General features: G+C 55.6%; 4 protein-coding genes across 4 annotated transcripts; 1 reads left to right on the top strand and 3 right to left on the bottom strand.

The window, feature by feature from the left end:
- Positions 1-7: 7 nt before the first annotated feature.
- GGS23DRAFT_619183 (DUF1709-domain-containing protein) lies at positions 8-5,206 on the bottom strand (the record flags this gene model as incomplete). The annotated part of the gene is made up of 5 exons (XM_051520996.1): positions 8-967; positions 1,030-1,766; positions 1,844-4,922; positions 4,983-5,120; positions 5,186-5,206. The coding sequence occupies 5 exons, from the start codon at positions 5,204-5,206 to the stop codon at positions 506-508; spliced, it is 4,437 nt and encodes a 1,478-aa protein (XP_051373278.1). The 3' UTR covers positions 8-505.
- Positions 5,207-7,328: 2,122 nt separating this feature from the next.
- GGS23DRAFT_619181 (uncharacterized protein) lies at positions 7,329-10,027 on the bottom strand (the record flags this gene model as incomplete). The annotated part of the gene is made up of 4 exons (XM_051520995.1): positions 7,329-9,207; positions 9,289-9,664; positions 9,749-9,804; positions 9,886-10,027. The coding sequence occupies 4 exons, from the start codon at positions 10,025-10,027 to the stop codon at positions 7,892-7,894; spliced, it is 1,890 nt and encodes a 629-aa protein (XP_051373277.1). The 3' UTR covers positions 7,329-7,891.
- Positions 10,028-11,660: 1,633 nt separating this feature from the next.
- On the bottom strand, positions 11,661-14,048 carry GGS23DRAFT_560795 (DEAD-domain-containing protein). Its single transcript, XM_051515909.1, has 3 exons — positions 13,590-14,048; positions 13,045-13,520; positions 11,661-12,994 (listed from the first exon to the last, which is right to left on the bottom strand). Exons 1-3 carry the CDS (start codon positions 13,854-13,856, stop codon positions 11,905-11,907), a joined length of 1,833 nt encoding a protein of 610 aa, XP_051373276.1. The 5' UTR covers positions 13,857-14,048; the 3' UTR covers positions 11,661-11,904.
- A 2,134-nt stretch (positions 14,049-16,182) lies between these two features.
- GGS23DRAFT_619178 (plasma membrane H+-ATPase) lies at positions 16,183-20,006 on the top strand (the record flags this gene model as incomplete). The annotated part of the gene is made up of 4 exons (XM_051520994.1): positions 16,183-16,977; positions 17,043-17,347; positions 17,399-17,622; positions 17,679-20,006. Exons 1-4 carry the CDS (start codon positions 16,772-16,774, stop codon positions 20,004-20,006), a joined length of 3,063 nt encoding a protein of 1,020 aa, XP_051373275.1. The 5' UTR covers positions 16,183-16,771.
- Between the last annotated feature and the right edge of the window lie 152 nt (positions 20,007-20,158).

Here is a 20,158-nt window from a genome sequence, read left to right as displayed (position 1 = left end):
AAATCCTATCCTTCGCGGCTCGCGTGGTGTGGGAAAGGCAGTGTCGAGAGCGATGGACGGCGACGAAGACGCGTCGTGAATTGGGTCGAGGGGAACGAACGAGAAAAGGAAATCGAAAAAAAAGGGAATCAGACTTGTACAATGAATGGTACGTTATGCGACAGAAAAGAAAAGGAGGATTGGCAAGAAAGAAAGAGAGGTGGGTAGGCCCGCACTTCCATAACCTGACGGGAAGGGGGCGTAAAAGCAGTAGGAGTAGTGGACGAAGACATATAGGAGGCGATGTGTTTCCCCGCGACAGGTCTGGTCGACGGGTGGAGTTGCATATGTGGCAGGGAGGAAGGCCGAACTCCTAGTGGCGCCGCGATACCGATCATGAGTTCGTGCGTGGATCATCGATCGTGGAATCGTATCCGGCATAATTGTCGTTTCCTCGTTTGCGTGCTTGACGTTCCGTCAAGGGGCATGGAATCGTGAAAAAAGTTGGCGCCGTCGGCTCATTTCTTCAGATAATCATACTCTTCGTCCTCGAGTGGACTCGCCTGCCCTCGGCGCGCTTCCTGAGCGCCTCCTCGCGCTTAAGGACAAGTTCGCACCACTTCCGGCGGCCGTTAGGCGAACCGGCGCCGTCGTCATCTTCAGGTCCCCGGCCGATGACGTCGCCTAGCACGTTCATCCAGCCGTCTTTGTCTTCGGGAGTGTCGGCATAGAAATCGATGACCTCGCCGTTGTTGAAGCGGATTCGGAAACCCTCCTCGACAAACATATAGCCTTCCTCTTCTTCCGCGAAGGCGGAGCGGCGTCTCTTGCCATTGCGACCCAGGGTCTCGGGGTTCGTCAATTGCCGCCGATCATCGATGAGACGCTTGGCATTGGAGAGGTTTATAGTTGCACGAGGCTGGCGTGTTGTCTCGTGATAAGCAGTAAGTTTCGTGCCGACAAGCTTGAAGTAACGACGGCGCCAATACTATTTACCACATCAGTCAGTATTCGCGCGCTTCTGGTCAAGGTTTGTGTCTGGGGACTCACAGGACAATCACCACCCTGCTGACTCAAGTGACCCTCCCAGTTCCTGCTCAGCCTCTCCTCTGCGACCTTGAGCTCTCGGATACACGAGTTCATGCTCTTCGGCATGTCCTCATCCGTAGAGCCTTTGGGCCGTGGCACAAAAAGCAGTTGCACCTCAAGCTTCCCGATCTTGTAAGGCGCCCGGCGCACGACTGAATTGCTGGACACACCGGTGCGCTTGGTCTTGACGCTGCTTGCGAAGCCAGCCTCCTCGGTTGCCCATTCGTTGTAGGTTGCGACTTCGACCATATAAGGCCGGCCGTAGCAACGAGATTCGTGTTCTTTGAGGCAGACGTACGCGCGGGCGAAGCTTCCGTCATCTGCTGCTAGGGGAGACAGGAGATCCCACGCGGAGGGTATGAGGCCTCTCTGCTTAGTAGCGGCATCCCGCTGGGCCTGGGCATACGCCTCCTCCTCTGCTCGCTGGCGAGCTTCCATCTCTTTCCGCTTCTTCGGACTAGCAAAAACGCGGGAGAAGGTGGAAGTCTTTGGCTTAGGTACCTTGGTCGGCGAGACCGGAACGCTCTGAGGCTCGGGGCGCTCCAACTTCACGTTTAGGGTGAGCTGAAATTCCAGCTCATTAGGCACGACAAGCTCGAACTCTTGCCCGATCGGCGCATTGCGGGCCAACTCGAGCCAAGCAGTGGTAACACAGTGGACGCCGTTATCTAACGTTAAGCTAAACCATGTTCTCTCATCTAGCGATAGTTAGCATCTACACAATGCGCACAAAACAGAGACGGAGATGAGGGTTTGCCCTCCAGCAAGAACTCACTCTTAGGAAGGGGAAGATCGAGGTCCTTCACACCCATGACTTTTACGAACAATCTGCCCCGCTCGCCGCATTCTTCGGTGGCTAGCTCGTGGCTGTCCTCTTCGGGTAGCGAGCTTACGGCTGTGGAGTTGCTATCGCGGCCGGGCATAGGCGGCATCGGGCCCGTCGTGGTCGGTCCAGTCCGCTTCTTAATGCTCTTCCTGTGCTTACCATTCCAAGGTTCGACCGTCCACGACTGCGGTCGCTGCTGTTTGATCGGCGAGTTACCAGCCGAGCGAGTTCCGGCGCGGGCTTCCTCCGTATCCTTGTCGCTGGCGGTGACAAGTTTCGTGTTTTGACGCATGAGGTAGCCGCGCTGTTTACGATAACTGATGTTAGCATGCGTTTCCGGCTGAGAAGTGTGGTCTCCGTCGTCCTTGTTTCTGGAGGTAGAGCGAGACACTTGTCTCGTCGGGCTGTTGCTTGCAGCGAGAAGATGGTAACTGTAGGGAAAATTCTGGAGCTCGACCTTTTGTGCCTCAATGACTCGCTCAAAGTCCTGGTCGAGACTGAGGCCTAAGTCGAGATCTAATGTCAAGCTGCGTTGCTTGAAGCTTGGGTGACGTTCTAGGAAGTCATCACCACTGGGGACTGTCAGCTGGTCTGGCGCCAGATCCCGAGAGAGGCGGTTGCGATGTCTATCCGGAATAGGCGGGACATCGGGCGCAATCTCGCGGCTCACTTGCCGGCGAGCCTCACGCATAGCCATGATGTCAGACGGGGTCGCAGACGCGCGAGTCTTGAGCTTGGAGCCGGAAGCTTTGATGGTCGCCTCCTGCTCAGGGATTGCGGGTGACTCGACGGGCTCTTCGTCGCTCTGCTCGTCGGCCGGTTCAACCACTACCTCAACTGCCGCAGTCTCCTCAGTCTCCTCTTTCTCCGCCGCTGGAGGCTCCTCCTCAATTGTCTCATCTTCCATCTCGTCTTCCTCATCGTCATCGTAATCGTCCGAGACGGGGTGGTGGATGACGGACTCGGGGGTACCAGGCATCTCTTCTTCCTCTTCTGGGTCGCCCCATCCCGAACCGTCATACAGTGCCTTTGATAAAGGCTTTTCCGGGGTATCAGGCCGTTTTAAGTACGCCTGAGCATCAGACATCTTGTGGCTCTCCAGATGAGTGAGGGCACCCTGCTCTTTAGGCTTCGGGAGCATGTATGATTGCAGGCTACGCGTAAACTCAGGCTCCTTAGACGTACTGCTCACTTTGGGAAGTGTAGCGCTGAAATTCGTAATGGTACCCTCAGGTATGGGGGGGCTGGCCGCTCGGGGCGTTGTGACCGTTTCTTCTTCAGGCTGTGCGACCGCAGGCTGTGGCTTCTCGACCTCTTCTTCAGAGACTTCAGAGACATCATCGGAGTAATGACTCTCGTCGTCATCTAGGTCATCGTCTTCTTCTCGATCATCCTCATCATGCTTCTCTTTTTCATCCTTCTGAGGCGATACCCCTCCATCCTCGGAGTGCGGATAGGCATCGTAGGTTTCGCCCTTGCCCTCCTCGTTCTCGTGAAGAACAACGCTACCCTCGCTTTCGTCATCATCATCTAGAACCGAGTCCTCGATACTAGCGATCGGAACATCAGGATCGTAGGGAAGTTCACGGGAGGGACTGGTGTCGGGAGCTGGCGAATTAAAATTGAAGTCAGATTCTCGTTCGAATGCCTTGTTGCCATTAACACGACGCAGGATCGATTGACGAGAGATGCTAGGAAGTTGGTAATCCATGTCGAAACCCGAAAGATCACCGACGGTGTCATCCTCTTCGTTTCCTTCAGCTTCCAGGTCCTCGCGCTCCGGCGTAGGACTCGTAGCCCTATTATGAGGACCAGCTCGCCTCATCCTACGCTCTCTCTGCTGCTCCGCGAAAGACTTCTCGGCGCCACTGGCAGACTTAGGGCTCGTCTCGTCCGACAGCATCATAAGCTTCAGTCGCTCCTCTAGAGACATATTGCCGTTGCCAATGTTATGAATCTCGGGCTTGCCTGCGGTCGCAGGTGGCGGTGAAGGGAGGCTCCGTGGCGATCCAACCATGCGCTCAGCTGCGGCGGGATATCCGGTTGAAGAGGCAGACTGAGATCTAGCATGGCCCACGCCCGGAAGAGGTGGCAGTGGCCGATGGTCACTGCTAGAGGTTGTGGACGAATCGGTGCGGGAATGCTGTGGGCGGGTAGTAGCAGCCGGAGATGGGAAGCCCTCAGGCATCGGGCTACTATCGTAACGAGTATCCCGATCTTGACGCCAATCGTCAGGACCCACCACCGGCGTCTTGTCGGTATCCTCCAGCGTCGCGTCGAAGCTATCGTCTTGGCCATGAGCATCGTCGCCGGGGTAGTTTTCATAGAGGTAATCGTCGTCGTCATCGTCATCTTCAAAGCTACCTTCTCGAGAACCAGTGCCGACAGAAGACATATCTGGGGTTGCCATCTCGTACTCATTTACTTGAGGCGGCGCTGCATCGAACGTGACAGACTTGGCGTGACGGTGCAGGAACTTGCCGCTGGGAAGCTGGTGTTCGTGGAACGAATTGTCCGAGAATACGTCGCCGCCCGGAGAATCCTGATCATTCCTCAAGCGAGTCGAAGACAACGACGACTTCATGGGAGACGTCTGCTCTTTGCTAGGGGTCTGCGGCCCGGTTGGCGCTGGGGTCGGGCGAGGGGGAGGTCTAGGAGAGCTCAAAAGCGGAATGCTCGACTGGCTGTCCGAACGGCCATGCGTCGATCGAAAGCCGCCAATGCCCGCGCCGCCGTAAGCATTGCCCTGCACCTTGGCGAGGGGGCGCTCGAGGGTTGGAAAGCGCGTCGGGTCATACTCCTGCTTCTGCTCCCGCGCAAACATGGTGCTGTTCTTCACTCGCGACGCCTTCTGCAAGCGCTCAATGGAAGACCGCCTATTAGGCGACGGAGAGCCGGTTCGGCCACCATACAGCTCATTCTCGATGCGGTTATTGATGTTGCGGTTCTGCCAGAACAGGCGCGGCGAGGCGGCGCCATCCAGAGGGGAGGACTGGAATGGAGACGAGTCGGTATTCAGACCCATCTTCTGCACCATAAGCATTAGCCTCGGATCCCACTGCGCCCGCCCAGGCAGGGCCTGAATTACCTTGGGAGACTGGATCCAGCTAGGCGAGTTGCGCCGCTGCTCTGTGGCTGAGATCTCAGACAGGGGCCGAGGAATGCTACTCTTAGTCGGCGACGAAGAGGGGGTGTTAGCCTTGGAGATACGCAACGGCTGGGTGACCTAGGGACGGGGTTTGTTGTTAATGTCTCGGTGTGCATTCCTAGGACGTGGCCATATCTACTTACCGGCTGCTCTTCAGAGGCCATGTTGACTGATAACTTCGTTGCGGTTGCCGTCAAGCTCTCTCGCCTAATTCATCTCTCCTGGGGGGAGGGAGATGCGGAGGGCGGCACAAGAGAAAGGATGCTGGGCACCGGCGGCACAGCCAGGCGATGTCGTTCCGGTTGACTTACGTCGATAGATACTCAGCTTGGAATAGTTAGACTGGCACGGGACCGACGGATTGATCGATCGTAGCCCTGCTTCGGCGATGGGAGAACGGGGCCTCCTCGCTACAGAAGCGAGATAAGGGCGGGAGGTAGGGGGCGATGGGAAAGAATAACAATAAGGGGGATAAATGCCAAATATCACCGTCGCCAACGGGCACCAAGGGCGGGAATTAGCCAGCTGTGTATCTCTCAGTTCCGAAGGGGGGAGGGGAGGAGAGGGAAAGACAACAAAGATGGTGATGGGGGGAGGAATGGCACGCAGAGGCAACGGCACGAAAGTGGTGACGGTGAGGGTAGTTTATCGAGGGTGCGGTGCACAGGTGCCAGAGGTTATTTGGCTGTTTGGGATGGCGGGCGCTAGGACGGGATGTAAACAGACATGGGCTTAGCGGGCAGTGGGGCGGGGTACGGCCAGCTTCCCACCAGCTTCCCGCCCAAGCCCGTGACTGCCCTAGCTGAATCCAGGGCAGCGCTAATCGGGTCTCGCGTTTCCTAGCCAACCGATAGGTGCACGGACCGATTCGTAGCCCGCGCGCATTCTCCCGCCCAGAGCGAGTATCGAGGTATTTCTCTCCTGAGGCGTGCGCATCCTGTATATATACATAAACATACGTCTAGATGGGTGCGGATAGATGTGTCTAATGCCATTGAAGGGGTTATGTGCCTAAGGTGTGGATGGTGATCTTCCATCTCATTGTCTTAAATAGGTACCTCCTACCTTTCTACCCAAGGTAAAGCTCCGCTAGCCTCCTCGTATGCGCCAACGCTCCCTTTCCCTTCCGTGTGGTTTCTTTCGCTCCCCTTTTTGCTCAGCCCGTTCTACGGTCGCCAGGTCTGCCCGTCGGGTTTGAATGCCTCCTAACATGTGTATGCATGCTTGTATGCATGTATATACGTACATACGGCTCATCGTCAACCTCTCCGCGTGCAATTTCGGTAGATGTTCGACTCAAGCCATGGATACTAGGCCAATAAGCCCCGGTGAAGAGGAAGGGGACCGTGGGCGATCTCTGGGCGGAATTCACGTGCACGCCAGAGGGTCCTCCCCCTAGGACCGATCTCACCTACAGTTTTATGCATAAATAAGAAGTACGCACCTCGCTGGAGGGGAAGAGATCTATAGCCTTCTAAGATATAGACAGGTCTCCATGAGTAGGTATCCGCAACGACGGGGGGAAACACAATTCAATCCCTACACATTCTCTTATACTTTATGCCTACGTATACACGCAAGCGCACATCTATTACATGGGTTGCATACCGCTTAAGGTACCTGATATAATCGGACCAGAGTAAACAAAAGCTGTTTGTAAACACAGAGAAGAGAGCGGATTATGCCTTCGTCCCCAAACGATGACGCCTGCGTACTAAGCGTTTTAAGCAAGTATAAAAGCGGCATGACGAGCAGCAAAACGGTGTGTACTTGCTGGCGTCGGCTCAGCTGGTCGGCAGCGCTCAGCCCTTGCGCTTTCCGCGTAGCTGATATATGAGTATAGTATGGGTATTACCTCCTAATAGTGGCATACCTAGGTAGGTAATTTGTAAATACAAGTACGTATCTCTGCCTTAGGTATCGAAGGTAAGTGCCCATCTTAGGACGTACCTACCCATGTAGCCCTTGCCTCAGGTGCCCGCTTGCGACGGGAGATATCGGCATGGAAGAAGGGCGACGGGGCAGGCACTTTACGTACCTGCCCAAGGCACACACCCCTTACATCCATCGCGTACCTAGCTGCTACGGGAATCGGCGTGGGAGCTTAGCTTAGGTACCTAGCCCCCGTAGCTAAGGTACCTGAGAGCTAAGGTACCTGAGGTCGTCACGGGCAGCTTAGCCGAGACCGCGTGCGAGGCGGGCCTTCCCTCGCCGCGCCGCGCCGGAGAGGCCTGGAGAGAGGTCGTCGCAGCTTCCCCAGTAGTGCTGGCCTAGTTTCCAGCTAGTACTCCGGCACTCGGCCCAGTCAGTCCCTCCCCGTCTGTCTCTCTGTCTGGATTCACGGCATCTCGCCTAGACAAGCGGCCGTGGGGGGGTACGCCGGCCGGCTTCCCGCGCTTTGCCTTGTCGCCTTATTTGTGTTGTGCCGTCATCATTATCTCCCAGTCAGCAGCCCGTTCCCTCTCTTCGCGGACGAGACAGACCGTCAGCAGGCGAGATATCATCGTATCTCGTATTAGAAACTCTCTCTACTCGAGACCCCGACTCGTGAGCCAGCGGCCGACAAATTGGACCAGCAAGTCATCGCGGGGCGCACCCGCATCCCGTCTGCGTCGAACATGGCCTCCGCAAAGACCTGCCTACCCTGCCGTTTCTAGCCACACATCCACTCCAATACTCCTCCCCTTCCCCCTCAACCACCCCTTCTCGTCGCAGATAGAGATCCCTCGATAGAGCCATAGATTCATACAGAGCCGGCCCGGCCGGCCTCGCTAGGTAGCAATACCTAACAGACCGCCGTATCCCCCCCCCCCTTTTTTTTCTCTTTCTGCGTGTGCGTATCTGTCTCGTCAGATGTTAAGCGGCCCCTGGACGTCGCCGACGGCGTAGACCGCGACGCGGAGGGAGTCGTACCCGAGGCGGGTGCGCATCTCGCCGACGTCAAGTTCGGCGCAGTACCCGGCCGTCCCCTGCTGCCCCTCCCTCTCCCTCGCCCTCGCCGCCGCGGCCGCCGCGTCGTGCGCCGGTACCGCGCGCCGCGCCCACCATTCGTCGTCGAGCACGTTGCGCTCCCCCTCCTGTACCGCCGAGTGCCGCAGGAACAGCTCCGCTGCCCGCGCGTCTGCGAGCCCCTGCTCCGTGAAGATCTCGAACGGCAGCCGTGCCAGCTCCACGTCCCCCGTGAAGGCGCCCTCGACGATTTCTTCTTCTTCTTCTACCTCTTCGTAGTCGTAGTCTTTGTCTTCGTCTTCCGACTCGTAGCCCCCTTCTTCTTCTTCTTCTTCTTCTTCTCCCCCCGCTAACTGCCTCTCCGCATCCTCGTTTTCCTCACCATCCCCGGTTTCACTCTCGCCTGCCGTCTTGCTCGCCTCCTCCTCCTCCCTCTCCTTCGTCTGCTTCACCCTCCTCACCCGCCGTCGCACCACACGCCGCGGCCCCTCGTCGGCCTTCCTCGTGACGAACTCGCACTCGACGACGTAAAGCGGGAGCCTCGGGTGCCAGCCCTCCTCTGCGCCTCGACCTCCGTCGGGCCCTTTCCCTCTCCGCTGCCGCCGCGGCGCGCGGGGCCGCCGCACGCCAGTAAGACGCCGCTCCACCCACAGGACGCGGCGCTCGCCGGTGGCCAGCTCGAGCCGCGCGCACAGCAGCCCGTGGGGCGTCCGCGCCCGCACGTCGCGCCGCACCGCAGCGTTGGGCCCCCGCAGCACGGCCTCCTGCGACGCCACGTCCTCGAGCCGAGCGTTAGCGGCGTCGCGCGAGCGGAAGGTCCCGGGAAGCCTCTCCGCGCGCGGCCGCAGCAGGGCGAGCTCAGCTTCGATATCGTCGTCGTCGGCGGTGAGGGAGGGACGGGAGGAAGGGGGAGTGGGAGGGAGGGAGGAGATGCTAGTGATGTTATTGCCGATATGGATGCGCTTGCGGACAGGGTTGGGGGTGTTGTCATGGGGGCTACGGGCATAGTTACGAGGATAGGTGTCACGGCGATGGTCACGATGGCGCGAGAGAACGCCTTCCGTATCACGGGTACTGCAAATTCTATACTCCCATTCCTGGATTCTTTTTGTTTGCAGGAAAACCTGCTTCCTAGACAAGCGACGTTCTTCGTCTTCTCCTCGTCGACGTCGAGACGACGACAACAACGACTGGATCTTCTGCTCCTGGCCGCGTGCTGATGCAGCGAGATGAAATTTGTTTCTAGGCGGGTTAGCTCGTGCTCTCGGGCGTGCCGCGGTCTGCCGTGAGGCCTTACAGTTATCCGACGAGTTTTCGATGTCTTGGGCGCCGGCGGTGCCCTCGCCCTCGCCCTCGCCCCCGTCCTCGGCGTCGGTATCGGCTTCACCAGCGCCGTCATGTCCCTCTGACTGGTGCGGGTCATCGGGGGAGTGAAAGTCGAAATCAGGCTCCTGCGTCTGATGGAAAAAAACCATCATTTCGGCGGAGCTCTTATCAGATTTAATATGATGGACCATGGCCTTTTTGTATTTGGCCGCGGCCGCACTGCCGACGGCCTCGAGGAGGTCTGGGTGGTCCTTTAACACGGCTTTGGCGGCGTCGATGATTGCCATGTTGTACTGCGCCCGGGACAGAGTCCCAAAGCGATCTACCATGTTTCGCATTGGCTCCGTCTGTTGGGGTGACATGTTAGATGGCCGAGGCTTTCCGTGCTTTCTGTGGCTTTCACGCCGTCGATTCCGAAGAGTGCTACCAACCTTCCAGGATCCATCCGGGGCCTTCTCGTTTGTTTCTATGGTATCAGAGGGCTTGTCTACACCGCCATCGTGTTAGCACATATTCCAGCCCGCGGCGAGATCATCCCAACCGCCCGGGTATACAAGAATATACTTACGTCTTTTTGGCTGTGATGCTGCAGCAGATGATTTCCTCTTCATTACCGCTCGTCGGCTGGTCGGGGCTTCAGTAGGGGCCTGGGGTGGTGCGTTGTTGGTGCCCTGGGCACCGCTGGAAGTCGTTTCATTCTGGGAAGGCATGATGATTCTCCTTACGAACGTGACAGGAGGGCGTTTCTGTATCTGAGAAATGATGGAAAAGGGGTCTTGAGTAAGATGAAATGATGACTTGCTTGCAGTTCTGGAGGTGCGGATGAGGGTTGAGAAATTGAAGCTGCTGCTGTCGGAAGAAATTTCTGTGTCTAGATGGGGATTTTGATTCCAGTTAGGGCTTTGTGGGCGGCTTGCCTCTCCCAATGTCCCTGTTTGAGACTGCGGCTGTACAGGCTCTTCTGCGGCTTGACTGGGAGGGCATTGTGAGGTCAAATACTCATTGTCCGGGCCCAGTGGACGCCCGGTCGACGCAATGGACAGGGACACCTGATCAGGGCCATGGTCGCCATGCAGGCTGGAGTTGGCTTCCATCCCCTGCCTCCTCTCTTCCTCCTCCCCCACGCCATTCAAGAGCCGTAGCATTTCTTGAGCAGATATATCTGCTGTGTTGTCCTCCTGCTGCTCGCCCATTTCCGATTCCTGTTGAGCCTCGCGGCTTGCTCCCATCGAGACTCTCTGCTCGCTTGGAGCGTAGCTCTAGATTATCACTCTTGTGCTGGCAAAAGATGAACCGGGTGCCCCTCGCAGGAAAGCGGTGAGTAGATCTCATACGACGAGGATAGATCGAAACCTGGTGCCAAGAGAAACGCCTGTAATATCTGCTAGTCCCTGTCAGCACGAGAGGCGAACAGCAACAATGTCACGAGAGATCCCATAGAAGATACTTACGCCAAGGCAAAAGAAGTGGCGGATATTTGTATCGGACTCACTGGCGAATAGCTTGGCCTCGCTGTGCTTGCGTGGCTAGATGTTGACAGTGCTTACTGGGCTTGCTCTGCGAGGGAAGTCACAGACGCCACGGGTTAGGATTACCAACTCGTAATTGAGAGGCTGTGATGAGAAACCCGGCCGCTCGTCTGCATGTGCGTCCCCTAACAAGGAGATTGCCGACGAGTTCTAGATAGATAGTTGATAGATGGGAATGTTGTAATTAAGATGGCGGCTGAAGGCGAGGCACGTTGCACGTCACAGGGGTTAAGGGGAATAGGAGGGGATGGAAGGGAATAGGGGGGAGGATACGGAGATGGCTGGTTCTGACGACGACCCCGAGGTCAAACTTCGCTGACTAGAGACACGTAGGGAAAGTCACCCGGGCGTAAAGCAGAGGCACTTGCGGCAGCAGATATGGGCCAGGGGTTTCGTATGTGGGGAGAATCTTGTGTGGGAAGTTGTCTTTGTTGTTCGGGACTATTAGGAATATTGCCCTTTCCCCAACTGCGATTGGTATCTGGGTCTAGCGAGCAGGGTGTCTCGACGGCGTGTTGCGTCGAGCTACTACTTCTCCGGGCACTCGGAGGAGGACTAAGTGGCAGTCATAAACGAGTACACGTCGAGTGGCACGAGGAGCTAGCTGAGCGTTGAGATACGCCGCAACACAGGATATTATTGCCAACAGAAATACGTAAGAAGCTTCGATTTGGGGTTAAGTGACAACTTCTAGCTTTTGCATATGAGCCAGGTTCTCAAAATAGCATGGCTGGGGGAGTAGTGAGGGATGACGAGGTCCGGTTAGTTCTAGTAGACAATGGAGCGCCTCCTTAGTGAGTTAGAGGGTTAACGGTGTGTGTGGATGTAATGATGTCTATCTAGATAGGCTGGCGTGGCCGTGGAGGTGACAGGTATGGGCGGACACAATCGAGAGGCCCGTGTCATCTGCAATATTCCAACCTCAAGGGCGACGTGGCTCGCTTGATATTGCCACTGTAAATGGTCTTTACTTAGTATTGTGGGTATCTATAGCTATGACTGGAAGAAGAGATATGCCATGCAGGGTGATCCTCGTCTGTAAGCTCGCAAGTATCGAACTACTTGGCCTTTTTTCTTGCTTTGAACGACCTCAATGGGTCATTCTTACGTCCGGCTATCCGCCTACCCCTAGTCTTGAAGAACTTGCCCTTCCGGCCCTTCCCGTCGCGTTCCTTTCTAAACGGCACGAACCCGACCTCGTTCGAGGTGATGGCCTTCTTCCCATCCTTCGGTAGCAGGTAATCGGGTACATGCTTCAGGTGAGGCTGGCTCCTCGCCGTCCGGAGTTCGACGTCGTGCCGTAGATGGCGGACCTCAAACGGGTTCTCCTCGAAGTGCCGCTTCAAGCTTTCGCTCTTGAGCAATTCCTGTCTGAGTTCTCGTAACCTGGCCTCGCGAATGGCCACTTTGGTCACGGCCCTAAGGGCGTCATTCATTCGATACCGAAAGGCCTCCACTGCCTTCATGTCAAAGTTGTAATCCTTGACTTCATGACCCTTCTTCTCCTGCTGCCTAATAATCTTGGACAGCACCTTTTCATCGTTCTCCGCCGTAGCGATGCTGGTAGGCATATGCTTCCGAAACTTATCCTTCGGTATGACGAAGGACAAAGCCATGCCCGTCTGGCCCGCACGTGCGGTCCGCCCGATCCTGTGCAGGTAAGAGCGCGATGATAGCGGCAGGTCAAAATTGATGACCACTGCGACGTTCTTGAAGTCGACCCCTCGGGAAACTCCGTAATTCTTGTCATGACGTGAAGCTTTACGTTTTTTACTTAGGGGTGTGATGGTCGTACTCTGGCTCTCCTCGGCCGCGTTGGTAGTGCTCTTACGGTCACTCTTGGCGTCATCTGCCGACTCTTCTCGATTGGCCGAGTCGGCCTGATCGTTTTCGTCACCTACTACCTCGTTCTCATCTGAGGCAATGATGATGTTGTAGACCCCTCTGTTGAATTCTTCGACGGCGTGGATTCGAGAATTGACTGGCAGCTCCGAGTTCAGCAGGCAGCTCCGAATACCAAATTGCTCGAAAAACAGCTTGAGACGGTAGCACCGGTCTACATCGCCGACGAAGATTATCGCCTTCCCCTTGATCAATTCCAGTTTCACCATGCAGTATATAAGGAGAAATTTTTCATCTTCACCACATCTAGGGGCCGTTAGCGCCATGCGCAGTGCGAAAGTGAGACGTCGACTTACCTGACCACATATTGAGAAATACCTCCCCCGTCGGCATCGGGCTCTTTGAGGTCCAGTACTGTCGGGTTTCGACAAAACAGGCCCTTCAGCGTGTCGACTTCCGGGGTTAGCGTCGCACTCATGAGCGTCGTCTGTAGGCCCTTGGGCAGGGAGGAAGCTACGTTCTGCAGGTCGTCGTCGTAGCCATAGGATAGCACAAGATCGGCCTCGTCCAGGACGAGGTGTGTCAGTTTCTCGAGGGAAAGAGCAGAATTCTTGATATTGTGCCACGCTCTTGCGGGTGTTGCGACGACTACGTCGGGGGTGTCGGAGAGGACAGCGCGCTGGGCGGCGTCGGAGAGCTTGTCCGACAGCTTTTCGGCTTTGATCTCTCTGGAGCAGAAGGCCGTGAGGGAGTCGAGCACCTTAGCAACCTGGGTCACCAGCTCGTTGGTGGGGACGAGGACGAGGGCAGCGGTATAGGAGTCGGCGGATACCTGGCGCGAGATGAGGTTAGCAGTGTCCCGCGACGCGGAATGGCGCGAGGCCGGCCGGTTCCGACAGACCTGCTTTCGTTTGAGGATGGCCTGGAGGACGGGGAGAAGGTAGGCGGCAGTCTTGCCGGAGCCTGTCTTGGCCTTTGCGAGCACATCGTAGCCCTCGATGGCCAGCGGTATAGCCTTGCTCTGGACCAGGGTGGGCGTCTGCCAGTTCTGGCGCGCGGTGGCCTGGAGGAGTCTGCTGTCAAGGCCGAGGTCTGCGAAGGTGGCGATGGTCGCTCCAGAGGTGGGTGTCGAGACCGGCTCGTCGTTCTCGTCCAACTTGCGCTTCATACTGCCTACGTAGTCTAGCGGTGGATGCGAGGCGGTACTATGTGTTGGGGGGGCGGCGCCCTTCCTCGTCTCTGCGGTTGTTGTCGATGATGGCTCTCCTCTCACTAGTCAGCGTCTGCTACTGGGTGGTTTGCTGGGTGGTTGGTTTACTACCTATGTGTACGTCGCCTTGCTGTGTTAGTGGGCTGCCCATTACCAAAAAAAAAAAAGGTCCTTATCTTATCTTCCCTGTTATGCGGACAACGGAATAATTACCCGTAGGCCAAGAATAGGTACATAGGTAATTCCGTGTCACCTAGGTATACCATACAGGGAGGGGGGGGTCTATTGATACTATGTCAGCAACCCTTTCTATGACTGGACATAGTGTCTGCCTCGTAATAAGAGTGAGTTAAACTCTAGGCTGACATTATTACCATTTCCCGACATAGTTATCATCCGGATATAATGTCCTTATTTTAAAAAAGGTATATTCTATAGGATTACCCGGTTACCTCTATGTTACTAAGTACGTACCTTTGTACCTTTGTATCTTTTACGTCTGTTACCTACCTCCTAACCTCCTACCTACCTACCTACCTACCTCTTCCATAGGTTCGAAGATAGATAGATTCCACGCGCGAACTAGCTCCCATAGGTTCGAAGATAGGTTCGAAGATAGATAGATTCCACGCGCGAATTAGCTCCCATAGGTTCGAAGATAGGTTCGAAGATAGATAGATTCCACGCGCGCGAACTAGCTCCCATAGGTTTGAAGATAGATAGATTCCACGCGCGAACTGGCTCCTATAGGTTCGAAGATAGATAGCTTCCACATGCCTGAACTGGCTTCTATAGGTTCGAAGATAGATAGATTCTACATGCCTGAACTAGCTCTCATAGGTTTGAAGATAGGTTTGAAGATAGATAGATAGATTCTACGCGCGAACTAGCCCCTATAGGTTCGAAGATAGATAGATTCCATACGCCTGAACTAGCTCCTATAGGTTCGAAGATAGATAGATTCTATATGCCTGAACTAGCTCCCATAGGTTCGAAGATAGGTTCGTAGATAGGTTCGTAGATAGGTTCGAAGATAGATAGACTCCACATGCCTGAACTAGCTCCCATAGGTTCGCAGATAGGTTCGCAGATAGGTTCGTAGATAGGTTCGCAGATAGGTTCGTAGATAGGTTCGCAGATAGGTTCGAAGATAGGTTCGAAGATGGGTAGTAGATCATGGTGTTTGTAAAAAAAAGATGAAGATAACAGGTTTAGGTAGGTAGGTCTAAGTAGGTAGATAGGTAGGTAGGTAGGTAGGTAGGTAGGTAGGTAGGTAGGTAGGTAGGTACCTATGGAATATATAGACATTATATCCGTCTGGATATTGGTTCCTACGCAGTTATAAAAACCATCCTGAAATTATAAGAAGGGAAGGTAATAAGGTCGGTACCGCGACCCTTGCTGTAATTCTTTTAGCTCTTTCGAAAGAATGACTAATTAAGGTAACCCTTACTAGATTTAGTTACCGTATCCGTACCCCGACTCTATTACTAACATACTGTCCATAGACCCCCCCCTCCCCCCCCCCTCCCCGTATGGTACCTAGGCTAAGAGGTACCTAGGTACCTACCTAGATACCTCCTCTAGGTGTAGGTACCTAGCGTTACATTATTAGGAGGTACCCCTTATGCCTCTTATGAGTTGAAGCCTATTGGCTGTGGAAATACTTAACTAAAGGTGCCTATAGGCACATCGATAATACCTCTTAGATATTAGTACCAGGCACCTAGTATGGGACTCTCGTAAAAGGGGCATTTACTCACAAACCTCCGGAGTGAGAGAGGGGACACTGCAGGTAGGTACACCTACCTAGGTACCTCTATGCATTGAAAAGCACCGAATACCTACCTGGTACACGTGTATCTGTTGCGTTGCATCGCTACCTAGGTATATCGCGAGTGCCCTCGGTAGCACCTATTAATATCTCTCCGTTATCTCTAAGTTTGACAGATCAGGGGGAGTTAGAGATACAAGGTACTGCCTGGAGGACATCAAACTTACGGGTTGGGGGAAATACCTGTAATACTGTGACCTAGGTTGTACACATCCACATGCATACCTATTAGGAGGTATATCACTACGGTTGGAACTTTAGGGCGGTAGGTAGGTATCTAGGTATACAGGCTTACATGCTTAACCTTTACCTTCAAACTCATATTCACAACTTTGCAGCTTCCAATGGACCATAATAACTATACTACGCACAGAAACGTCCTCATGCATCAACTCCTTGTTGGAACCTTTCTTCTCCCCTCCTCTCGGTGCGGAACAACGCCGGGCGGCCCCTATCCCTCCGTGAGCACTGATGGTGGCATAGAAGAGACGTTAGCTCTGCCTTGAAGAAGTAAAGCCTCGGCACGGGACGTTTCTGGCACGGCGATGCAAAGCGCCGGTGCTTCGTATGCGGTAGCTGTCAAGTGCCTCTATGCGTTGCTGCTTAGGGGCCGCTCCTTCCCTAGTTCTACCAGACTCTCCAACCTGCCCCGGGACGGAGGCCGCCAACTTACTTGGGAAGGAGCGAGAGGAGAAAGTCATCCTCGAGCCTCTTCGGCTTCCTTTTCCCATTTATTTATGCTCCTCCTTCCTGCCGCTTTCTTCTCTCCTCCCTCCTCTTGTCCTCCGCCCTTCTTCTTGACACGCTTTCACCCTTTTTCTTCCTCCTCCTCCTCCTCCTCTTCTTCCGCCTGCACCTTTCTTCTTCTTCACGCCTCTTCACCCTTGCTCACCCACACTCTGCCCTTCTTCACACGTCTCATCTTTCCATCCGGCCTTCTTCGCGCTCCTCCCCCTCCCCCTCCCCCTTTCCCTTAACTCTCCGATACCCCCCAGCCCTCCTCCTCCTTCTTCTTGTTGTGCTAGAATCCCAGATCAAAATGGTGCTCCAGCTTATCAAGTCGATGGTCTCAAGTGGTGGCAAGAATGCAGCGCCGCCAGGCACCTTCGATCACAACAACAACGTGTCAGGAGCGTTGGCCGGCCAGGATCTGGAGCTCGGCAACCTCTCCACTGAGACCCAGAGAAGCAATGCCGCCAATGCCAGCAATCATGACAACCAGCCACGCTTAGACGAGTACGAGTCGTGGGTTTCATCGAAGCAGGGACCTGGGGGTATACAGTATCAGCTAATAGGTATTTCGCTACTAGTTTGATTCGATATGTTGACGGCTATCGAGATCCCAGTTCGGAAGTGGGAGACGAGGGAATCTTGCAACAGAACCAGGAAAGACCCTGGTGGGCCTTCTGGCGGCGTGGCCAGACCGGCTCCGCTGCCGCTTCTCCGAACGATTTCGACGCGCCTGGCGACTGGTTGCACACGCCCGTCGAGGACGGCCTCTCCTTGGCCGAGGTCGAGCGAAGAAGGGCCTTCTCTGGCTGGAATGAGCTGTCTGCCGAGAGGGAAAACATGCTGCTCAAGTTCATCGGCTTTTTCCGTGGTCCCATCCTCTATGGTTTGTCCCATATACACGCATACTTGGAATCTGTTTTCTAACTCGTAGTAGCCATGCAGGTAGCCGTCGTCATCGCCCTGGCCGTTCAGGACTGGATGGGAGCTGGAATCGTCATCGGTATCTTGTTCTTGAACGCCACTGTCGCTTGGTACCAAGAAAAGCAGGCGTCTGATATCGTCGCTAGCCTCAAGGCCGACATCGCCATGAAGGCCCGTGTCGTACGAGATGGCCAAGAGGTCGAAGTAAAGGCGAGAGAGCTCGTACCCGGTGATATTGTACGTCCCGTCCCGTAGAGAAACACGGGCTTCTGCCAGAGTGCTGACGAGACCAGATGATCGTCGAGGAAGGGTACGTCGTCGCGGGAGATGCTCGCGTCATCTGCAGCTACGATAACCCTCACGGACAGGCCCAGTATGAAGAGGCGCTCTCCGCCCACGGTACCACCTCCCCCCACGACCAGCAGTCTGAAGGTAGTGATAGCGGCGAAGCCCCTCGTGCTATCGGTCACGCTATTGTTGCTGTCGACCAGAGTGCCATCACAGGTGAATCTCTTGCCGTTGACAGGTGTGCGACCGATACCATCTACTATACGACCGGCTGTAAACGCGGCAAGGCTTACGCCGTCGTCACTGCAGGCGCACAGGCCTCGTTCGTGGGCAAGACAGCTCGTCTCGTCCAAAGTGCCAAAGACTCAGGCCACTTCAAGGCCGTTATGGACTCAATTGGCAACACCCTTCTCGTCGTCGTCGTCTTCTGGATCCTTGTCGCTTGGATTGGGGACTTTTACCGAAATACTCGTTTTGCCGCGGCCGAGGGAAGCTCACATAGCCTCCTGAAGCATACGGTGATTCTACTTGTTATTGGTGTCCCTGTTGGTCTGCCGGTCGTTACCACTACCACGTTGGCTGTCGGTGCCGCGTACCTGGCCAAGGAGAAAGCATTGGTACAGAAACTCGCGGCTATCGAGTCACTCGCCGGCGTTGACATCCTCTGTTCCGACAAGACGGGTACCTTGACCGCCAACCGACTCTCCGTCCGGGAACCCTTCGTCATGGATGGCGTGGAAATCGACTGGATGATGGCCGTCGCCGCTCTGGCTTCGTCACACAATATCAAGGTCCTCGACCCCATCGACAAGATCACCATCCTGGCTCTGAAGCGATACCCCAAGGCTAAGGAGATCCTCAGCCAGGGCTGGAAAACCGAGAAGTTTACCCCCTTCGACCCCGTCTCCAAACGAATCACGGCAGTCTGCACGCGCGACGGCGTGCGCTACACGTGTGCTAAGGGTGCTCCCAAGGCCATCCTGGCTTTAACAAGCTGCGATAAAGAGCAGTCCGCCCTTTTTGAGGAGAAGGCGACCGAATTTGCTCGCCGCGGTTTCCGCTCCCTTGCCGTCGCTGTTCAGGAGGAGGACGGCCCTTGGCAGATGCTCGGCATGATATCCCTTTTCGATCCGCCGCGTTCCGACACCGCCAAAACCATCGCGGAGGCCCAGGCTCTCGGGTTGTCGGTGAAGATGCTCACCGGAGACGCCATCGCCATCGCTAAGGAGACGTGCCGCATGCTGGCCCTCGGCACCAAGGTCTACACCTCGGACGGGTTGCTCCATAGCGGCATGGCCGGTACAGATATCTACGACTTGTGCGAGAGGGCTGACGGATTCGCCGAGGTTTTCCCTGAGCATAAATATCAGGTTGTTGAGATGCTTCAGCAGCGTGGTCACCTAACAGCCATGACTGGCGATGGTGTGAACGATGCGCCCTCCCTCAAGAAGTCCGACTGCGGTATCGCCGTCGAGGGTGCTACCGAGGCCGCTCAAGCAGCTGCTGATATCGTGTTCCTTTCCCCCGGTCTCAGCACCATCGTCTCCGCTATCAAGCTCTCGCGTCAGATATTCCAGCGGATGAAGGCTTATATCCAGTATCGCATCGCCCTCTGTTTGCACCTCGAGATATTCTTGGTTACCACCATGATCTTGGTTAGAGAAACCCTTCGCGTTGATCTCATCGTTTTCTTGGCCTTGTTCGCTGACGTGGCGACTATTGCTGTCGCCTACGATACGGCACACTACGAGAAGAGACCAGTGGAATGGCAGCTCCCCAGGATTTGGATCATCAGCGCCGTTCTTGGCTCCTTGCTCGCCACCGGGACCTGGATTCTGCGCGGCAGCCTCTGGCTTCCCAATGGTGGCATCATCCAGGACTACGGCTCCATCCAGGGGATCATCTTCCTGCAGGTGGCGCTGACGGAGAATTGGCTCATCTTGGTGACCCGCGGTTTCGAGACGTACCCCTCATGGCAGCTAGTCGGCGCCATCCTAGGCGTCGACGTCCTAGCCTCGGCCTTTACGGCCAACGGTTGGTTCTGCGACGGCCTGGGCGAGCCCTCGATCCCGCCCGCGCTGTCCTCCAAGCTTTCGGCCGACGGTGCCACGGACACAGTGACCATCGTCATCATCTGGATATACTCGCTTGTCTCGGTCGTAGCCATCGCCATCATCTACCGGGCGATGGTGGGCATGAGCCGGCTCAACGACCTCGGCCGCAAGAAGAGACCAGCGCAGGACGCGACGACGGAAAATATGCTCGTGCCTCTCGGCCAAGTGACGGCGGAGCACGAACCCGAGGATAGGGATAAGGGCAGCATCGCCAAGTAGAGGCAGCAACTGGGTTGGGTGAGAAAAGGCAATACCCCTGGCGCGGAGTCCGGTTTCGGCTCAGAGAAGCACGTACCTGCTTTTGTGTAGATCTGTGTAGTGAAAGCCCGCATCGTTCTCCTCCCTTCGATAAGGAGGCACGAGGTTATGGG

Source organism: Durotheca rogersii (genome assembly GCF_024521655.1).
Source record: "Durotheca rogersii strain YMJ 92031201 chromosome Unknown GGS23scaffold_6, whole genome shotgun sequence".
In the NCBI taxonomy this organism is placed as follows: Eukaryota; Fungi; Ascomycota; class Sordariomycetes; order Xylariales; family Xylariaceae; genus Durotheca; species Durotheca rogersii.
The sequence above is the reverse complement of the archived record's forward strand: the minus strand, read 5'-3'. Positions and strand labels throughout refer to the sequence as shown.

Coding starts and splice junctions, on each gene's coding strand:
- GGS23DRAFT_560795 (XM_051515909.1), bottom strand. CDS start 13,856: ATGAAGCGCAAGTTGGACGAGAACGACGAGCCGGTCTCGACACCCACC. Junction 13,521..13,589: donor CCATCCTCAAACGAAAGCAG/GTCTGTCGGAAC, acceptor ATCTCGCGCCAG/GTATCCGCCGACTCCTATAC. Junction 12,995..13,044: donor ATTTCTCAATATGTGGTCAG/GTAAGTCGACGT, acceptor AACGGCCCCTAG/ATGTGGTGAAGATGAAAAAT.